The sequence below is a fragment of the Carettochelys insculpta genome, chromosome 2 (assembly GCF_033958435.1).
Source record: "Carettochelys insculpta isolate YL-2023 chromosome 2, ASM3395843v1, whole genome shotgun sequence".
Lineage (NCBI taxonomy): Eukaryota > Metazoa > Chordata > Testudines > Carettochelyidae > Carettochelys > Carettochelys insculpta.
In genome coordinates this window covers 280,084,470-280,101,266 of record NC_134138.1, presented here as the reverse complement: position 1 = coordinate 280,101,266, position 16,797 = coordinate 280,084,470, and the positions used below count along the sequence as shown (strand labels likewise).

Below are 16,797 nucleotides of genomic sequence, written 5' to 3'. Positions count from 1 at the left end.
CAACAGCCCAGCCAGGCAGCTGGCGAGGAAACCACGGTGAAACCCGGGCACTGCCCCCAACCACCCTCAGGCATCGCCCCTGGGCACTGCCCCCAACCACCCGCCCAGCTACCGCCCTCGGGCACTGCCCCTGAACATCCCCGGACACTGCCCCCGACCACCCCCAGGCATCGCCCCTGGGCAGAAATCTCCAGCTGCAGGAGTCCTGGGGCGAGGGGACTGGGGTGCACAATGGCTTTTGCTGGGGATCCCCACTCCTGAGACTGCCCCGAGGCCCAGCAGCTGGCAGCCCCAGGCGGGCGTGGGCAGTGCCGGCGGGGAGGGAGCCTGGGCGCTCTCAGTCCTTCTCTCACCAGTTCTGGCAGGGCCCGTACACCGTCTGCCCGGGCTCCACGGAGCGCCAGGGCCCAGGGCCAGCCCCGGCCGAGAGGGGCGGCTGCTCCGCAGGCTCTGCAGGGAGACGGGCGGATACGTCACCTTCCCCCAGAGCCGCAGGCACGGACCCCCCCTCCAAAGCGCTGCCCGGCTGTGCAGCCCCCCGCCCAGCTCAGCGCCAGCCCCTGACCTCTGCCTTCCCTCCCCCACCCAGCGCCAGCCCCCGAGATCTGCCTCCCCTCCCCCGCCCAGCTCAGCGCCAGCCCCCGACCTCTGCCTCCCCTCCCCCACCCAGCTCAGCGCCAGCCCCCGACCTCTGCCTCCCCTCCCCCGCCCAGCTCAACGCCAGCCCCCGAGATCTGCCTCCCCTCCCCCGCCCAGCTCAGCGCCAGCCCCCGACCTCTGCCTTCCCTCCCCCACCCAGCGCCAGCCCCCGAGATCTGCCTCCCCTCCCCCGCCCAGCTCAACGCCAGCCCCCGACCTCTGCCTCCCCTCCCCCACCCAGCTCAGCGCCAGCCCCCGACCTCTGCCTCCCCTCCCCCACCCAGCTCAACGCCAGCCCCCGAGATCTGCCTCCCCTCCCCCGCCCAGCTCAGCGCCAGCCCCCGACCTCTGCCTTCCCTCCCCCACCCAGCGCCAGCCCCCGACCTCTGCCTCCCCTCCCCCACCCAGCTCAGCGCCAGCCCCCGACCTCTGCCTCCCCTCCCCCGCCCAGCTCAATGCCAGCCCCTGAGATCTGCCTCCCCTCCCCCACCCAGCGCCAGCCCCCGAGATCTGCCTCCCCTCCCCTGCCCAGCTCAACGCCAGCCCCCGAGATCTGCCTCCCCTCCCCCGCCCAGCTCAGCGCCAGCCCCCGACCTCTGCCTTCCCTCCCCCACCCAGCGCCAGCCCCCGAGATCTGCCTCCCCTCCCCCGCCCAGCTCAGCGCCAGCCCCCGACCTCTGCCTTCCCTCCCCCACCCAGCTCAACGCCAGCCCCCGAGACCTGCCTCCCCTCCCCCACCCAGCTCAACGCCAGCCCCCGACCTCTGCCTCCCCTCCCCCGCCCAGCTCAGCGCCAGCCCCTGACCTCTGCCTTCCCTCTTCCACCCAGCGCCAGCCCCCCGAGATCTGCCTCCCCTCCCCCGCCCAGCTCAGCACCAGCCCCCCGACCTCTGCCTCCCCTCCCCCGCCCAGCTCAGCGCCAGCCCCCGACCTCTGCCTTCCCTCTTCCACCCAGCGCCAGCCCCCGAGCTCTGCTTCCCCTCCTCCGCCCAGTGCCAGCCCCCCGAGCTCTGCCTCCCCTCCCGCACCCAGCACCAGCCCCCCGACCTCTGCCTCCCCTCCCCCGCCCAGCTCAGCGCCAGCCCCAGCCCCCCGAGCTCTGCCTCCCCTCCCGCACCCAGCACCAGCCCCCCCCGAGCTCTGCCTCCCCTCCCCCGCCCAGCTCAGCGCCAGCCCCCGAGCTCTGCCTCCCCTCCCCCGCCCAGCGCCAGCCCCCGAGCTCCTGCACCCCAACCTCTGCTTCCTCTCCCCCGCCCAGCGCCAGCCCCCCCCGAGCTCCTGCACCCCCGACCTCTGCCTCCCCTCCCCTGCCCAATGCCAGCCGCCCGAGCTCTGGCACCCCCCTGAGCTCTGCCTTCCCTTCCCCGCCCAACGCCAGCCCCCTGAGCTCCTGCACCCCCAACCTCTGCCTGCTCCCCCCTGAGCTCCCTGAACCCCCTCACCTGCCCAGCACCAGCCCCCCGAGCTCCTGCACCCCCCTGAGCTCCCTACCTCCCCTCCCCACCCAACACCACCCCTTGAGCGCCTCCCACCCCTCCCCCACCCAACACCAGCCCCCCGAGCTCCCTGCAACCCCGGCCTCTGCCTCCCCTCCCCCGCCCAATGCCACCCCCCTGAGTTCCTCGTACCCCCATCCCCACCCAGCGCCAGCCCCCTTAGCTCCCCGCACCCCCCTGCCCAGTGCCAGCCCCCTAAGTTCCCTTCCCCCCATGCCTCTGCCTCCCCTCCCCACCCAACACCATCCCCTGAGCTCCCCGCAACCCCTGAGCTCCCTGCACCCCCCAAGCTCCTGCACCCCCTGGCCTCTGCCTCCCCTCCTGCACCCAACGCCTGACCCCTGAGCTCCCTGCAACCCCTGGCTTCTGCCTCCCCCACCCCTGCCCAACACCATCCCCTAACTCCCTGAGACCCAGCCAGCCCGGGCCCACGGGGACAGGGCAGACCGAGCCAGACGGGGCCCATGGGGACGGCGCAGACCCAGCCGGTCGGGGCCCACGGGGACAGCGCAGACCCAGCCGGTTGGGGCCCACGGGGACATGGCAGACCCAGCCGGTCGGGGCCCACGGGGACGGCGCAGACCCAGCCGGTCGGGGCTCACGGGGACGGGGCAGACCCAGCCGGTCGGGGCCCACGGGGACGGGGCAGACCCAGCCGGTCGGGGCTGCAATTGGCCCAGCCCTGAGAGCTGCCTGGACTGGGCTAGACACTCAACAGCCCCCCCGGTGTTAGGCTGGCCGGGAGTCACGGCAGGCTGGAGGGTGGGCCAAGGACGGGGGGCTCTGGAGGAACCCAGGAGGGACCCAGGTGCCGGGGGCTGACAGCCAGGACGCAGCCGGGCTGACCCCACGGGAGAGCAGCCCCCGGGAAGGGGTCACAGACAGACCAGGGCCTCTGCTGCCGCGGGACAGGTGCAGGCTGCCGGCCCTGGCCCCGGCCCCGCTCACCCTGCGAGCTGTCCTGCATCTTGCAGCGGCACTGAGCCGGGCTCACGCACACCCCGTCCTGCAGCAGGCGGCCGGCGGAGCAGCCGCAGGAGGGCTGGCAGCGGGGGCTGTCCAGGCAGGCTGTGTCCGCCTGCAGGTCCTCGCAGGAGCGCGGGCAGGGCTTGCCACAGGCCCAGGCCACCTGCCCCCCGCCGCAGCCTGTGGGAGAGAGCCGGCTCAGCCCCTTGCCACACCTGCAACGCCCGGCGCACGGCCCGAGCCACGGTGCCCCCTCGCCCACCGCTGCCGGGGCAGTGTCACCGAGGGCCAGGCTGCACGGGAGTGGCCAGGCAACCCTGCCCGGAGCCAGCCTGCTCTCCCAGCTGCCCTCAGGGCCTGCTGCGCCCCCCGCCAGCCCTCCCGCTCTCACACACCGGCCCCAGAGGTCCTGCTGCTGCGTGGGGGACGCCAGAGAGCAAGCGCCACAGCGAGGGCAGCTCAGGAGGGTGCTGGGCCAGGTGCAGCGTGCAGGGACGGGGCCGTGGTTTGGGGGCTGAGTCGGGGTGCAGCGTGCAGGGATGGGGCCGTGGTTTGGGGGCTGAGTCGGGGTGCAACGTGCAGGGACGGGGCCATGGTTTGGGGGCTGAGTCGGGGTGCAGCGTGCAGGGATCGGGCTGTGATATGGGGGCTGAGTCGGGGTGCAGCGTGCAGGGATCGGGCCGTGGTTTGGGGGCTGAGTCGGGGTGCAGCGTGCAGGGATCGGGCTGTGATATGGGGGCTGAGTCGGGGCGCAGCGTGCAGGGATTGGGCCGTGGTTTGTGGGCTGAGCTGGGGCGCAGCATGCGGGGATAGGGCTGTGGTTTGGGGGCTGAGTCGGGGTGCAGCGTGCAGGGGTGGGGCCGTGATCTGGGGGCTGAGTCGGGGTGCAGCGTGCAGGGATGGGGCTGTGGTTTGGGGGCTGAGTCGGGGTGCAGCGTGCAGGGATAGGGCTGTGGTTTGGGGGCTGAGTCGGGGTGCAGCGTGCAGGGGTGGGGCCGTGGTTTGGGGGCTGAGTCGGGGTGCAGCGTGCAGGTATCGGGCCGTGGTTTGGGGGCTGAGTCGGGGTGCAGCGTGCAGGTATCGGGCCGTGGTTTGGGGGCTGAGTCGGGGTGCAGCGTGCAGGGGTGGGGCCGTGGTTTGTTGGCTGAGCTGGGGCGCAGCATGCGGGGATGGGGCCGTGGTTTGTGGGCTGAGCTGGGGCGCAGCATGCAGGGATAGGGCTGTGGTTTGGGGGCTGAGTCGGGGTGCAGCGTGCAGGGGTGGGGCCGTGATCTGGGGGCTGAGTCAGGGCGCAGCTTGCAGGGGTGGGGCTGTGGTTTGGGGGCTGAGTCGGGGTGCAGCGTGCAGGGATGGGGCCGTGGTTTGGGGGCTGAGTCGGGGCGCAGCGTGCAGGGATGGGGCCGTGGTTTGGGGGCTGAGTCGGGGCGCAGCGTGCACTGGTGGGGCCGTGGTTTGGGGGCTGAGTCGGGGTGCAGCGTGCAGGGGTGGGGCCGTGATTTGGGGGCTGAGTCGGGGAGCAGCGTGCAGGGGTGGGGCTGTGATTTGGGGGCTGAGTCGGGGTGCAGCGTGCAGGGATCGGGCAGTGGTTTGGGGCCTGAGTCGGGGTGCAGCGTGCAGGGGTGGGGCCGTGATTTGGGGGCTGAGTCGGGGTGCAGCGTGCAGGGGTGGGGCTGTGATTTGGGGGCTGAGTCGGGGTGCAGCGTGCAGGGGTGGGGCCGTGATTTGGGGGCTGAGTCGGGGTGCAGCGTGCAGGGGTGGGGCTGTGATTTGGGGGCTGAGTCGGGGCGCAGCGTGCAGGGGTGGGGCCGTGGTTTGGGGGCTGAGTCGGGGTGCAGCGTGCAGGGGTGGGGCCATGGTTTGGGGGCTGAGTCAGGGCGCAGTGTGCAGGGATCGGGCAGTGGTTTGGGGGCTGAGTCGGGGTGCAGCGTGCAGGGATGGGGCCGTGATTTGGGGGCTGAGTCGGGGTGCAGCGTGCAGGGATCGGGCAGTGGTTTGGGGGCTGAGTCGGGGTGCAGCGTGCAGGGATCGGGCAGTGGTTTGGGGGCTGAGTCGGGGTGCAGCGTGCAGGGGTGGGGCCGTGGTTTGGGGGCTGAGTCGGGGTGCAGCGTGCAGGGATCGGGCCGTGGTTTGGGGGCTGAGTCGGGGCGCAGCTTGCAGGGGTGGGGCCGTGGTTTGGGGGCTGAGTCGGGGTGCAGCGTGCAGGGATCGGGCAGTGGTTTGGGGGCTGAGTCGGGGTGCAGCGTGCAGGGATCGGGCAGTGGTTTGGGGGCTGAGTCGGGGTGCAGCGTGCAGGGGTGGGGTGCTACATGCCGAGGGTTGGACTGAGCAGGCTGGTTGCTGCGTACAGAAGCCGCAGGGCAGCAGGGGCCTGGTGCACAGGGGACAGGCTCCAGTGGGGTGCGGCGAGAGGAGGGCGGGTGTGTGTGGGGGTGGCTGGGTGGCCGTGGCAGGTGGCGCTGGTCATGGGGTGTCCCTGGCGGGGGCGGGGGCAGGGCGATAAGACCGAGCCCCCCGTGGCTGCGGCCAGGTGACCCGGAGAATGTGCCGGCAGAGGGGAGGTCCCTGGGCCGGACTCACCTTCACACTCAGTGTCTCCGTCGTGGCATGCGCGGCTCTGCCGGGGCTCTCCGGGGCAGGGCAGGCCCCCGAAGCGGGCAGGGGGGTTGCTGCACTCCCGGCTCCGTGTCGACTCCCCAACGCAGGCAGCACAGGCCGACCACGGCCCCCAGGAACTCCAGCCACCGGCCACTGCAAAGCGGCCCAGAGAGGTGAGCCCGGAGGGCTGAACCGCAGCTGGCGGGGGCCTGCCCTAGTGCCAGGGTGCAGGGCACAGGCCAGAGCAATGCGGGGTCCCGCCCGGGGCAGAGGCGCTGTCCTGGCTGGGCCATGGCTGCATACGGGCGGTGCCAGGCGCGGGGGCAGCATGGCGAGGGCCAAGCGAGCACGTGACCTGACTGGCGGCTGAGGCGAACATGCAAAACGCTGGTGCAGCCCCTCGTGCGTTGCACCAGTGCTCGTGCCAGGGGCCGGGAGGGGCCCCGTGAGAGCTGGCGCTTGGCTGCTTCTGTCGGTGCTGCTCACAGGCACACCCTGGCCGCACCGGCTCTGTGCTCGTCAGTCAGCTGCTTGCACCTGTGAGCGCCCGGCCCCCTCTGGTGAAAGGGCAGCTGGCAGGTGGCGGCTGGCAACGGGCCTCGTCGGGGCCAAGCACCCGCGAGGGACCTGCCTGTGCGGCTCCAGGCCAGCACCGGAGCAAAAGGCACCGAGCAGGGCATGGACAGGTGACCTGCTCCTGGGACCAGCTCCGCTGGGACCCAGCCGCACGCAGCCAGGCCAGCGGGACGCCCTCTGCACGGGCAAGGGCCTGAGCCTCGTCTGTCCACGTCCGCTCCAGCTCATCACTCAGGTGGCATCTCTGCCGTGAGCTGAGCCGGGGAGGACCAGTGAACCGTCCCGAGCCACAGCCTTCCCCAGACTGAACCGCCTGTGCCGTACGCCGGCACCGGGGCCTTCGCAGCACGTACGGCGCTCGACTGCCTGAGCCCTCCTTCCGGTCCGTTAGTTTCTCTCCTTTTTCTCTTAATGACCCTGTAGCTGCTGGATGCTAAAGCGCCGGCCCAGCGCGCTCTGGGGGGCCAGGTCTGAGCCATGCACCGAGCAGGGCTGGGGCCGGGCCCCTGGGGCAGGAAGAACCTGTGTGGATGGGGGGCAATTGGTTCTCAGCACCTTTCCTGGGTGAGTGGGGGCCAGGCTGTGGCCCCAGAGGAGCTGGAGTTGGGGGGGGAGGGGTTGCTGGGTGGTGTGAGGAGGGGCCGGGCTGGGGCCCAAGGGGAGCTGGAGTGGGTGTGGGGGGTTGCTGGGTGGTGTGAGGGGGGGGCCGGGCTGGGGCCCCAGGGGAGCTGGAGTCGGGGGGAGTTGCTGGGTGGTGTGAGGAGGGGTCGGGCTGGGGCCCAGGGGAGCTGGAGTGGGTGGGGGGGGGTTGCTGGGTGGTGTGAGGGGGGGGCCGGGCTGGGGCCCCAGGGGAGCTGGAGTAGGGGGGAGTTGCTGGGTGGTGTGAGGAGGGGTCGGGCTGGGGCCCAGGGGAGCTGGAGTGGGTGGGGGGGGGTTGCTGGGTGGTGTGAGGGGGGGGCCGGGCTGGGGCCCAGGGGAGCTGGAGTGGGTGGGGGGGGAGTTGCTGGGTGGTGTGAGGAGGGGTCGGGCTGGGGCCCCAGGGGAGCTGGAGTGTGGGTGGGGGGTTGCTGGGTGGTTTCTGCCCAGCCGGCCTGGCACAGCCGTGCTGTGTGTGAAATGGGGTTCATGCCTTACCCTGGAGGACCCCACTCTGGGGCTCTCCGTACCCGTGTTACACAATTTGCCCTGGTTTTGTCACTCTCAGTGGTGCACCAGAAAACTCAGAAAATTACAGGTTTCTGGCTGGGGTCTTACCAGGGGACAGAGAGGGCAGTGGGACCGGAGCCGGGGGCAGAGCAGTGGGGAGGGCTGTACCTGGGGGAAGTACAGCGGGCGCAGGGGCTGTAGTGTGCCGGGGGGCGGGGGGCAGTGGGGGCTGGAGCGTGCCGGGGGGCAGGGGCTGGGAGTGTGCCGGGGCGCAGGGGCTGGAGCGTGCTGGGGGGCAGCGGGCGTGGGGGCTGAAGCGTGCCAGGGCGCAGGGGCTGGAGCGTGCTGGGGGGCAGCGGGCGCAGGGGCTGGAGCGTGCCAGGGCGCAGGGGCTGGAGCGTGCTGGGGGGCAGCGGGCGTGGGGGCTGAAGCGTGCCAGGGGTCAGGGGCTGGAGCGTGCCGGGGCGCAGGGGCTGGAGCGTGCCAGGGCGCAGGGGCTGGAGCATGCCGGGGGGCAGCGGGCGCAGGGGCTGGAGCGTGCCAGGGCGCAGGGGCTGGAGCGTGCTGGGGGGCAGCGGGCGTGGGGGCTGAAGCGTGCCAGGGGTCAGGGGCTGGAGCGTGCCGGGGCGCAGGGGCTGGAGCGTGCCAGGGCGCAGGGGCTGGAGCGTGCCGGGGGGCAGCGGGCGCAGGGGCTGGAGCGTGCCAGGGCGCAGGGGCTGGAGCGTGCTGGGGGGCAGCGGGCGTGGGGGCTGAAGCGTGCCAGGGGTCAGGGGCTGGAGTGTGCCGGGGCGCAGGGGCTGGAGCGTGCCAGGGTGCAGGGGCTGGAGCGTGCCGGGGGGCAGCGGGCGCAGGGGCTGGAGCGTGCCAGGGCGCAGGGGCTGGAGCGTGCTGGGGGGCAGCGGGCGCAGGGGCTGGAGCGTGCCAGGGCACAGGGGCTGGAGCGTGCTGGGGGGCAGCGGGCGTGGGGGCTGAAGCGTGCCAGGGGTCAGGGGCTGGAGCGTGCCGGGGCGCAGGGGCTGGAGCGTGCCGGGGGTCAGGGACTGGAGCGTGCCGGGGGGCAGCGGGCGCAGGGGCTGGAGCGTGCCAGGGCGCAGGGGCTGGAGCGTGCTGGGGGGCAGCGGGCGTGGGGGCTGAAGCGTGCCAGGGGTCAGGGGCTGGAGCGTGCCGGGGCGCAGGGGCTGGAGCGTGCCGGGGGTCAGGGACTGGAGCGTGCCGGGGGGCAGTGGGCGCAGGGGCTGGAGCGTGCCGGGGGGCAGCAGGCGCGGGGGCTGAAGCGTGCCAGGGGTCAGGGACTGGAGCGTGCCGGGGGGCAGGGCTGGAGTGTGCCAGGGTGCAGGGACTGGAGCGTGCCGGGGGGCAGCGGGCACAGGGGCTGAAGCGTGCCGGGGGTCAGGGACTGGAGTGTGCCGGGGGGCAGGGGCTGGAGCGTGCCGGGGGGCAGCGGGCGCAGGGGCTGGAGCGTGCCAGGGCGCAGGGGCTGGAGCGTGCCAGGGCGCAGGGGCTGGAGCGTGCCGGGGCGCAGGGACTGGAGCGTGCCGGGGGGCAGCGGGCGCAGGGGCTGGAGCGTGCCAGGGCGCAGGGGCTGGAGCGTGCCAGGGCGCAGGGACTGGAGCGTGCTGGGGGGCAGCGGGCGTGGGGGCTGAAGCGTGCCAGGGGTCAGGGGCTGGAGTGTGCCGGGGGGCAGCGGGCGTGGGGGCTGAAGCGTGCCGGGGGGCAGGGGCTGGAGTGTGCCGGGGGGCAGGGACTGGAGCGTGCCGGGGGGCAGCGGGCGCAGGGGCTGGAGCGTCCCGGGGCGCAGGGACTGGAGCGTGCCGGGGGGCAGCGGGCGCGGGGGCTGAAGCGTGCCGGGGGGCAGGGGCTGAAGCGTGCCGGGGGGCAGGGACTGGAGCGTGCCAGGGGACAGGGGCTGGAGTGTGCCGGAGGGCAGGGGCTGGAGCGTGCCAGGGGGCAGCGGGCGCAGGGGCTGGAGCGTCCTGGGGCGCAGGGACTGGAGCGTGCCAGGGGGCAGCGGGCGCAGGGGCTGGAGCGTGCCGGGGTGCAGGGACTGGAGCGTGCCGGGGGGCAGGGACTGGAGCGTGCCGGGGGGCAGCGGGCACAGGGGCTGAAGCGTGCCGGGGGTCAGGGACTGGAGTGTGCCGGGGGGCAGGGGCTGGAGCGTGCCGGGGCGCAGGGACTGGAGCGTGCCGGGGGGCAGCGGGCGCAGGGGCTGGAGCGTGCCAGGGCGCAGGGGCTGGAGCGTGCCAGGGCGCAGGGACTGGAGCGTGCTGGGGGGCAGCGGGCGTGGGGGCTGAAGCGTGCCAGGGGTCAGGGGCTGGAGTGTGCCGGGGGGCAGCGGGCGTGGGGGCTGAAGCGTGCCGGGGGGCAGGGGCTGGAGTGTGCCGGGGGGCAGGGACTGGAGCGTGCCGGGGGGCAGCGGGCGCAGGGGCTGGAGCGTCCTGGGGCGCAGGGACTGGAGCGTGCCGGGGGGCAGCGGGCGCGGGGGCTGAAGCGTGCCGGGGGGCAGGGGCTGAAGCGTGCCGGGGGGGCAGGGACTGGAGCGTGCCAGGGGACAGGGGCTGGAGTGTGCCGGAGGGCAGGGGCTGGAGCGTGCCAGGGGGCAGCGGGCGCAGGGGCTGGAGCGTCCTGGGGCGCAGGGACTGGAGCGTGCCGGGGGGCAGCAGGTGCGGGGGCTGAAGCGTGCCGGGGGGCAGGGGCTGAAGCGTGCCGGGGGGCAGGGTCTGGAGCGTGCCAGGGGGCAGGGGCTGGAGTGTGCCGGAGGGCAGGGGCTGGAGCGTGCCGGGGGGCAGCGGGCGCAGGGGCTGGAGTGTGCCGGGGGGCAGCGGGCGCAGGGGCTGGAGTGTGCGGGGGTGCAGGGGCTGGAGTGTGCCGGAGGGCAGGGGCTGGAGCGTGCCGGGGGGCAGCGGGCGCAGGGGCTGGAGTGTGCGGGGGCGCAGGGACTGGAGCGTGCCGGGGGGCAGCGGGCGCGGGGGCTGAAGCGTGCTGGGGGGCAGGGACTGGAGCGTGCCAGGGGGCAGGGGCTGGAGCGTGCCAGGGGACAGGGGCTGGAGAGTGCCGGGGGGCAGCGGGCGCAGGGGCTGGAGCGTGCCAGGGCACAGGGACTGGAGCGTGCTGGGGGGCAGCGGGCGTGGGGGCTGAAGCGTGCCGGGGGGCAGGGGCTGGAGTGTGCTGGGGGGCAGCGGGCGTGGGGGCTGAAGCGTGCCAGGGGTCAGGGGCTGGAGTGTGCTGGGGGGCAGCGGGCGTGGGGGCTGAAGCGTGCCGGGGGGCAGGGGCTGGAGTGTGCCGGGGGGCAGGGACTGGAGCGTGCCGGGGGGCAGGGGCTGGAGTGTGCCGGGGGGCAGCGGGCGCAGGGGCTGGAGTGTGCCGGGGGGCAGCCGGCCAGGCCATACCTGGGCAGAAGGCGGGCGAGGGGCACTCCTTGTGCTGCAGCTGGGTGCCGGTGTCCCCGTGCCAGTCATGTGCTCCGGGGCATTGGGCCCCACCGTGCTGAGGCAGGGGGCAGGCGCAGGTGCGGTACCGCGTCACCACCTCGCTGCCGCACGTCCGGGAGCAGGGGCTCCATGGCGCCCAGTCGCACCAGCCGCCGGGCACTGGGGGCACGGAGTCAGGTTGGGGGGCTCCTAAGCAGCTGGGGGACTCTGCCCCCATCTCCCCTCCTCCCCCCACTTCTCCCCCCACCCCATCTCCTCCTCTGCCCCCCACCTTCTTTCACCACCTCCCCAGCCCCCCACCCTGTCACCCAGTCAGGGCCTGGCCTGTGACCTTCTCTCCCCCTCCCCTGCACAGCCCTCCCCCATCAAACCTGCCCCGGATCCCTCCCCACTCCCAACACCTCACCGGGGGTCCCCTGCTCCATCCCGCCCCTCGGCCCCTCGGTGCCCTTCTCACCCTGTGGGCCCCTCCCCACCCCAGGCCCCTCCCCCTGCCCCAGGAACCCCTGGCCCCTCCCCACCCCCGGTGACCCCTGGCCTGGCCCCCTGCCCCAGTGAGCCCCACCACCTCCCCAGCAGTGCTGCCAAGGGCTGGGCACTCACCAGGGCAGGGCAGGCTGGTGCAGCGCAGGGCCCCCCGGGTGCAGGTGCTGGGGAGGGAACAGAGGCACAGTGAGGCCCTGGCATGGGTGGGAGGGTCCCAGGGCTGGGGCCCAGGCGGGGGAGACCCAGAACGGGCCCCCAGGGCCTCCAGCCCGCAGGGCAGGGGCCGTGTGACCAGCGGGGTTCAGGTGCGGGTGTTTCCTCCTGCCCTGCAGCACCCCGGCGGGTGCCTCAGTTTCCCCCAGTGTGACAGCAGGGCCGAGTGGGGAGCGGGGCTTCCCTCTGAGGATGTCTCCTGTGTGGGCAATGGCTGGGCCCCTCCGAACCCAGGGGACCCCTTTCTCCCAGGGACAGGACACGAGCCGGGGGGCCCAGCTGGGCTGACCTGGAGCTGGGCTGTGGGGTGGGGCAGTGTCTCTGGATGGAGAGGGAGGAAGGGGGCCTGGGCCCGGCTGGGGGACCCCCCTGGGCCCCGCTCCCCAAGATGGATGGTGCTGACGGCTGGGCCCTGTGCTGACCAGTCTGTGCTGTGCTGGGTCCCTGTGCCCCCAGAACCCGTCTGTTCCCTGCTGCAGGAGTCACCTCTGCCTGCGGGCGGGGCAGGGCCTGGGGACCCCCGGCGAGGCTGGGCCAGCGCTGGGGTGTCGTGCTGCAGGGCAGGGCCATGACATTGTGGGGTGAAAACGTCGCCCTTTGGGCAGCGCTGAACCCGCGCCCTGTGCCTCCCCCACCCCCTGTCCAGGCGGCTCGCTAGGGCTGGCACGACTGTGCCGGGTGCATGTGTCGCGCTGTGTTCCTGGCACTGGGGCCACACCTGAGCTCTGGCCCTCGCCGGGACCACCCGTCCTCAGCACCGCCCCCTAGAGCCCTCCTGCAGGGCAGCTGCCTCTGGGGGGCAGCGCCGCACCCTATGGCAGCGCCCCCCCCGAACCCCCCTGCAGGGCAGCCACCTCTGGGGGGCAGCGCCGCACCCTATGGCAGCACCCCCCCTGAACCCCCCTGCAGGGCAGCCACCTCTGGGGGGCAGCGCCGCACCCTATGGCAGCGCCCCCCCCGAACCCCCCTGCAGGGCAGCCACCTCTGGGGGCAGCGCCGCACCCTATGGCAGCGTCCCCCCCGAACCCCCCCTCCAGGGCAGCCACCTCTGGGGGGCAGCACCGCACCCTATGGCAGCGCCCCCCCCGAACCCCCCCTCCAGGGCAGCCACGTCTGGGGAGCAGCACCGCACCCCACGGCAGCTCTGCCCCCGGGGTACCTGCACCTCTGCACCCACAATCCCACTGGCGTTGTCCCGTCCCCATCCCGCCCCCCAGCCCCTCCCGCTGCCCCTGCCCCCCGGTTCCACCCGCCCGCTGGCGACACCCTCCGCCCCCCGGGGCACAGCGGGCCGGTGCCGGGGCTCCCAGCCGGCTGGGGAGAGCGGCTGCCCCCACCCCACTCACCAGGTGTTGCAGCCGTCCGGGTGGGCCAGGCGCTGCCCCGGCGGGTGCCTCTGCCCGGTGAGCAGGTCCAGGCAGGGGCAGTCGGGCTGCTCCACGCAGGCCGAGCCGTTCCCGCTCAGCACCCGGCCGCTGGGGCAGTAGCAGCCGGCCTCGCAGCGCCACTGGCAGTGCTGGGGGCAGAGGGGCGCCGTGGGGCCGGGGGTCTGGGCCGTGGGGGGCACTCAGGGTCCATGCCCACGCCCGGAGGGCAGGGCCCTGGGGGGAGCAGGGGGGAGGTCCCCCAGTGCCCCGCGGGAAGAGCCCCCCACGCCCCAGCAAAGGGGAGCGCTGCCCGCCGGGGGCGGAAAGGGGGCGGGGCGGGGCGGGGCGGGGCTGCCCCCTTACCGAGATGTCGTCGCAGGAGCGGGGGCAGGAGGGGCCGCAGCGGCTGTACACGGAGCCCGGCACGGCCGCGCAGTCCGGCGCTGCGGAGACCGGCAGAGCCCGGCGTGAGGACGGGCGCTCGCAACCTGGCCTGTGCCGACCGGCCGCCCCTCAGCCAGCGGGGAGGGGGCGGCCGCGCTGCACCTGGGGGCACCACCAGCCCCGCAGCCCCTCCTGCTGAACCCCCTGCCCACTGCCCGGCCCCCCCCCGCTCCCCATTCACTGCAGCCTGGCACCTCCGGCCCAGACCCACCCCCCTCCTCCCACCCAGTGCCCCCCGCAGCCCTGTGCACCCAGCTCAGCCCCCTCTGCTCCCGGCCCACCTGCATGGGCCCTGCCCTGCCCCCCACAGCCCCCTGCCCAGCCCAGCCACCTCCCTGTCTGCCCCCTGCCCAGCCCCTGCCCCCCCACCGAGCCCCCGAGCCCTGTTCCCCACCGCCTGGCCCCACGACTGCAGTGTGTGCTCAGGCTCGGCCAGGGCAGGGGATGGTGTCCCGCCAGCCCCGCTCTGGGAGCCCTCCCCGGCTGCCCCACACACCTGGGCACTGCCCCGCGTGGCAGGCCTCCACCTGGGCGGGGGGCCCCTCGCAGTAATCGCCGGGGCCCAGCGGGGCGGGGCTGTCGCAGGCTCGGGCCCGGCTCCGCAGCCCGGCCCCACAGCTCTTGGTGCACCGGGTCCAGGGGCTCCACTGGCCCCAGGCGCCGCTCCCTAGGGCAGAGACGCGCCCGTCAGGCCCTGTCCCTGCCCAGCCGGGGGCACTGGGCGCCCCCAGGAGCTGCAGTGCCGGGCGTGGAGCAGGGGCTGGGGGCAGCTCCCCGCGCAGGGTGTGGTGCTGCAGGCCAGGCGGGGGCACTCACGGGCGCAGGGCTGCAGGTGGCAGGGCTGCTCCTCCCGCGCCAGCCCCAGGCAGGGCAGTCCGGTCCCGGACGGAGGTGGGGCTGTGCAGAACCGGAACCGGCTCTGGAGGCCCAGCCCGCAGGAGGCAGCGCACTCGCCCCAGGGCGTCCACTCCGACCAGCCACCGCTCACTGCCCGGGAGAGCAGACGCCCGTCAGCAGCTGCCCAAAGCTGGCGGGCAGGCGCCGCCAACGGCCCAGAGACCACCAGCCCAGCACCATGGGGGACAAGTGGCCGGGGCGGGGGCGGGGGGGGGTGGGAGAACGGGGCCGGGGCTAATGTCATGCACACAATGGTGCAGCCATGAGGCCATCTCCCAGGTCTCTGGGCTGGACACTGGGGCCCTCGCGCGGGACACGGTCCTGGCATCTCATGGGCCCATCAGCTCCCGCCTCTGCCCGCTTGGTCACCCCCGCGTGTCCTGCCCAGTCCAGCCCAGCCTGGCACTGCCTTGTACCCCCAGCCCAGCCCAGCCCAGCCGGGCACTGCCTTGTACCCCCAGCCCAGCCCAGCCCAGCCGGGCGCTGCCTCGTACCCCCAGCCCAGCCCAGCCCAGCCCAGCCCAGCCGGGCGCTGCCTCGTACCATCCCTGCAGGCCGCCCGGGAGCAGTTGGCGATGCGACCGGCCACGCAGGAGCTACAGGGAGAGAGTAGCCGCTTAGCGCCCGAGGGTCGAGGTTGGGGTTGGAGTCGGGGCCGGGGCCAGGGCAGGGGAGCCCGGACAGGGCACACTGACCAGTTCTCACAGCCCCGGGGCACCATGTCTCCTGGGGCATAGAGCACCCCGCCCTGGGCGCAGGGACACTCCGCCTCCGGCACGCACAGGTTGTTCTGGAACAGACAGCACAGGCCGGAGCGTGAGGGCTGGCGGCCCGGGGAGAAGCGCATGCCCCCGGAGCTGCGCTCGCCCTGCGCAACACAGCTCCGAGCCCCCCGCCCGCCCGCCCGCCCGCGAGGGCTCCTTGGGCGTGGTCTGATTGCCGGTTCGGCTGCTGCTGCCAGTCGTGGGCACGTGTCCGCCTGGCACCTGCAGAGATGAGCGTCGGCCCTGCCAGGGTTTCATGCCAGCCCGAGTGGAGCCCCCAGGGCGGCTGGGAAAGCCTGGCCAGGTAACGGGCCCATCAAGGAACACCCAGGCGACAGTGGAGCCGGGGAGGCACCAGCTGTGCGCAAAGGACTCCCCTGCAGCCCTCCGTCTGCACCGTGGGCCCTGGCAGCACCTGGGCAGCCCAGACCCAGGCCCGGCCCTGGGGCTCGAGTGCACCGTGGGACGTGCTGCTACACAGCCACAGCAATGGGAGACCCCCGCAGCCAGGAGAGGGAGGGCCCCGGAGACCTCCACTGCCCCTTCAGTCCCACTCTGGCCGCCGGAGGGGCTTCGCTACGAGCCCAGGCTCTGAATGACCCAGCCAGTGCGGGTGGGCGCCAGCGACCTGCCTGAACCGGCCACTCGCGCCAGCCCTGCTCCCCACCGCCCTGGGCAGCGCCACGGCTGGGCGTGGTGGATAGACCGATTCCGCGGCTTGGACAGGCACCTAATTCAGCCCAGCGCCCCCAGGCCGCTCGTCCCGACTGGGAGCCTCGCCCCAGAGGTGGCCAGGCCGCCGGGGAGGGTTCGCAGCAGTGAACACTTCAGACAAAGCCCGGAGCCAGCGTACCAGCAGATGGGGCACATGCCCGTGAGCAGCACACGCCCAAGCCGCCAATCGCCCGCTTTCCGCAGACCCCGCCCCCGGCCCCGCCCCCTTTGCACAAGAGTCCGTGCAAACCTAGAACAGCAGTGGCCAGAGGCTTTTGTGCGGTCACAGCCACGCCGGCCACAGCTGGCATGTCCAGGGACCAGCCTCCCCACCCGCTGCCCTCTGCGACCCACTTGGTCGCCCAGGCCCTGCCCACAGCTGGGCAGGCCTGGGGCACAGGGCCCGGGGGCTCGTTCACTCACCAGCAGGACGGTGCCGGGGGGGCAGTAGCAGCCAGCATGGCAGGGCTGGTCGATGGGGGGCTCCGTGCCCAGCTCTGCGCAGGAGGCTGGCGTGTTGGCGCATTCCTGCCACAGCTTCCCCTCCGGGCAGATGCCGGGCGCCTCGCCTGGGCACAAGCAGAGCGGGAGCCATGGCAGAGCAGGAGGTAAGGAGGGGAGCACGCCAGGCCCTGGCACTGCAGCCCCAGGCACAGCGCTGTCGAGGGGAGAGCGCCCCTGACTGACCCCCAGCAGCAGCTGGGCCCCTTGTTGCCCCCACATCAGCAGTGTGTCTCTGGATGACCAGACCAGTTGGGGTATCACAGTTAACCTGTGGAACTCACTGCCCTGTGACAGCCCCATTCTGGAGGGCCGTGTGTCTCTGGACGACCAGACCAGTCGGGGGTGTCACTGTTAACCTGTGGAACTCACTGCCCTGTGACAGCCCCGTTCTGGAGGGCCGCGTGTCTCTGGACGCCCAGACCAGTCGGGGTATCACTGTTAACCTGTGGAACTCACTGCCCTGTGACAGCCCCGTTCTGGAGGGCCGCGTGTCTCTGGACGCCCAGACCAGTCGGGGTATCACTGTTGACCTGTGGAACTCACTGCCCTGTGACAGCCCCGTT

General features: G+C 73.7%; 1 protein-coding gene across 1 annotated transcript in view; it reads right to left on the bottom strand.

Annotated features, from left to right (window-relative positions):
• Positions 1–16,797, bottom strand: part of LOC142008354 (SCO-spondin-like) — a 157,040-nt gene that overhangs the window by 38,319 nt on the left and 101,924 nt on the right. Inside the window, exons 62-73 of the mRNA XM_074985534.1 lie at positions 16,154–16,299; positions 14,948–15,042; positions 14,796–14,848; positions 14,172–14,342; positions 13,852–14,022; positions 13,275–13,354; positions 12,891–13,060; positions 11,449–11,495; positions 10,804–11,004; positions 5,678–5,848; positions 3,083–3,280; positions 354–450 (exon numbers count right to left, since the gene is read on the bottom strand). Of these exons, the coding sequence (XP_074841635.1) occupies positions 354–450; positions 3,083–3,280; positions 5,678–5,848; positions 10,804–11,004; positions 11,449–11,495; positions 12,891–13,060; positions 13,275–13,354; positions 13,852–14,022; positions 14,172–14,342; positions 14,796–14,848; positions 14,948–15,042; positions 16,154–16,299 (1,600 nt within the window). The remainder of the gene's footprint in view (positions 1–353; positions 451–3,082; positions 3,281–5,677; positions 5,849–10,803; positions 11,005–11,448; positions 11,496–12,890; positions 13,061–13,274; positions 13,355–13,851; positions 14,023–14,171; positions 14,343–14,795; positions 14,849–14,947; positions 15,043–16,153; positions 16,300–16,797) is intronic.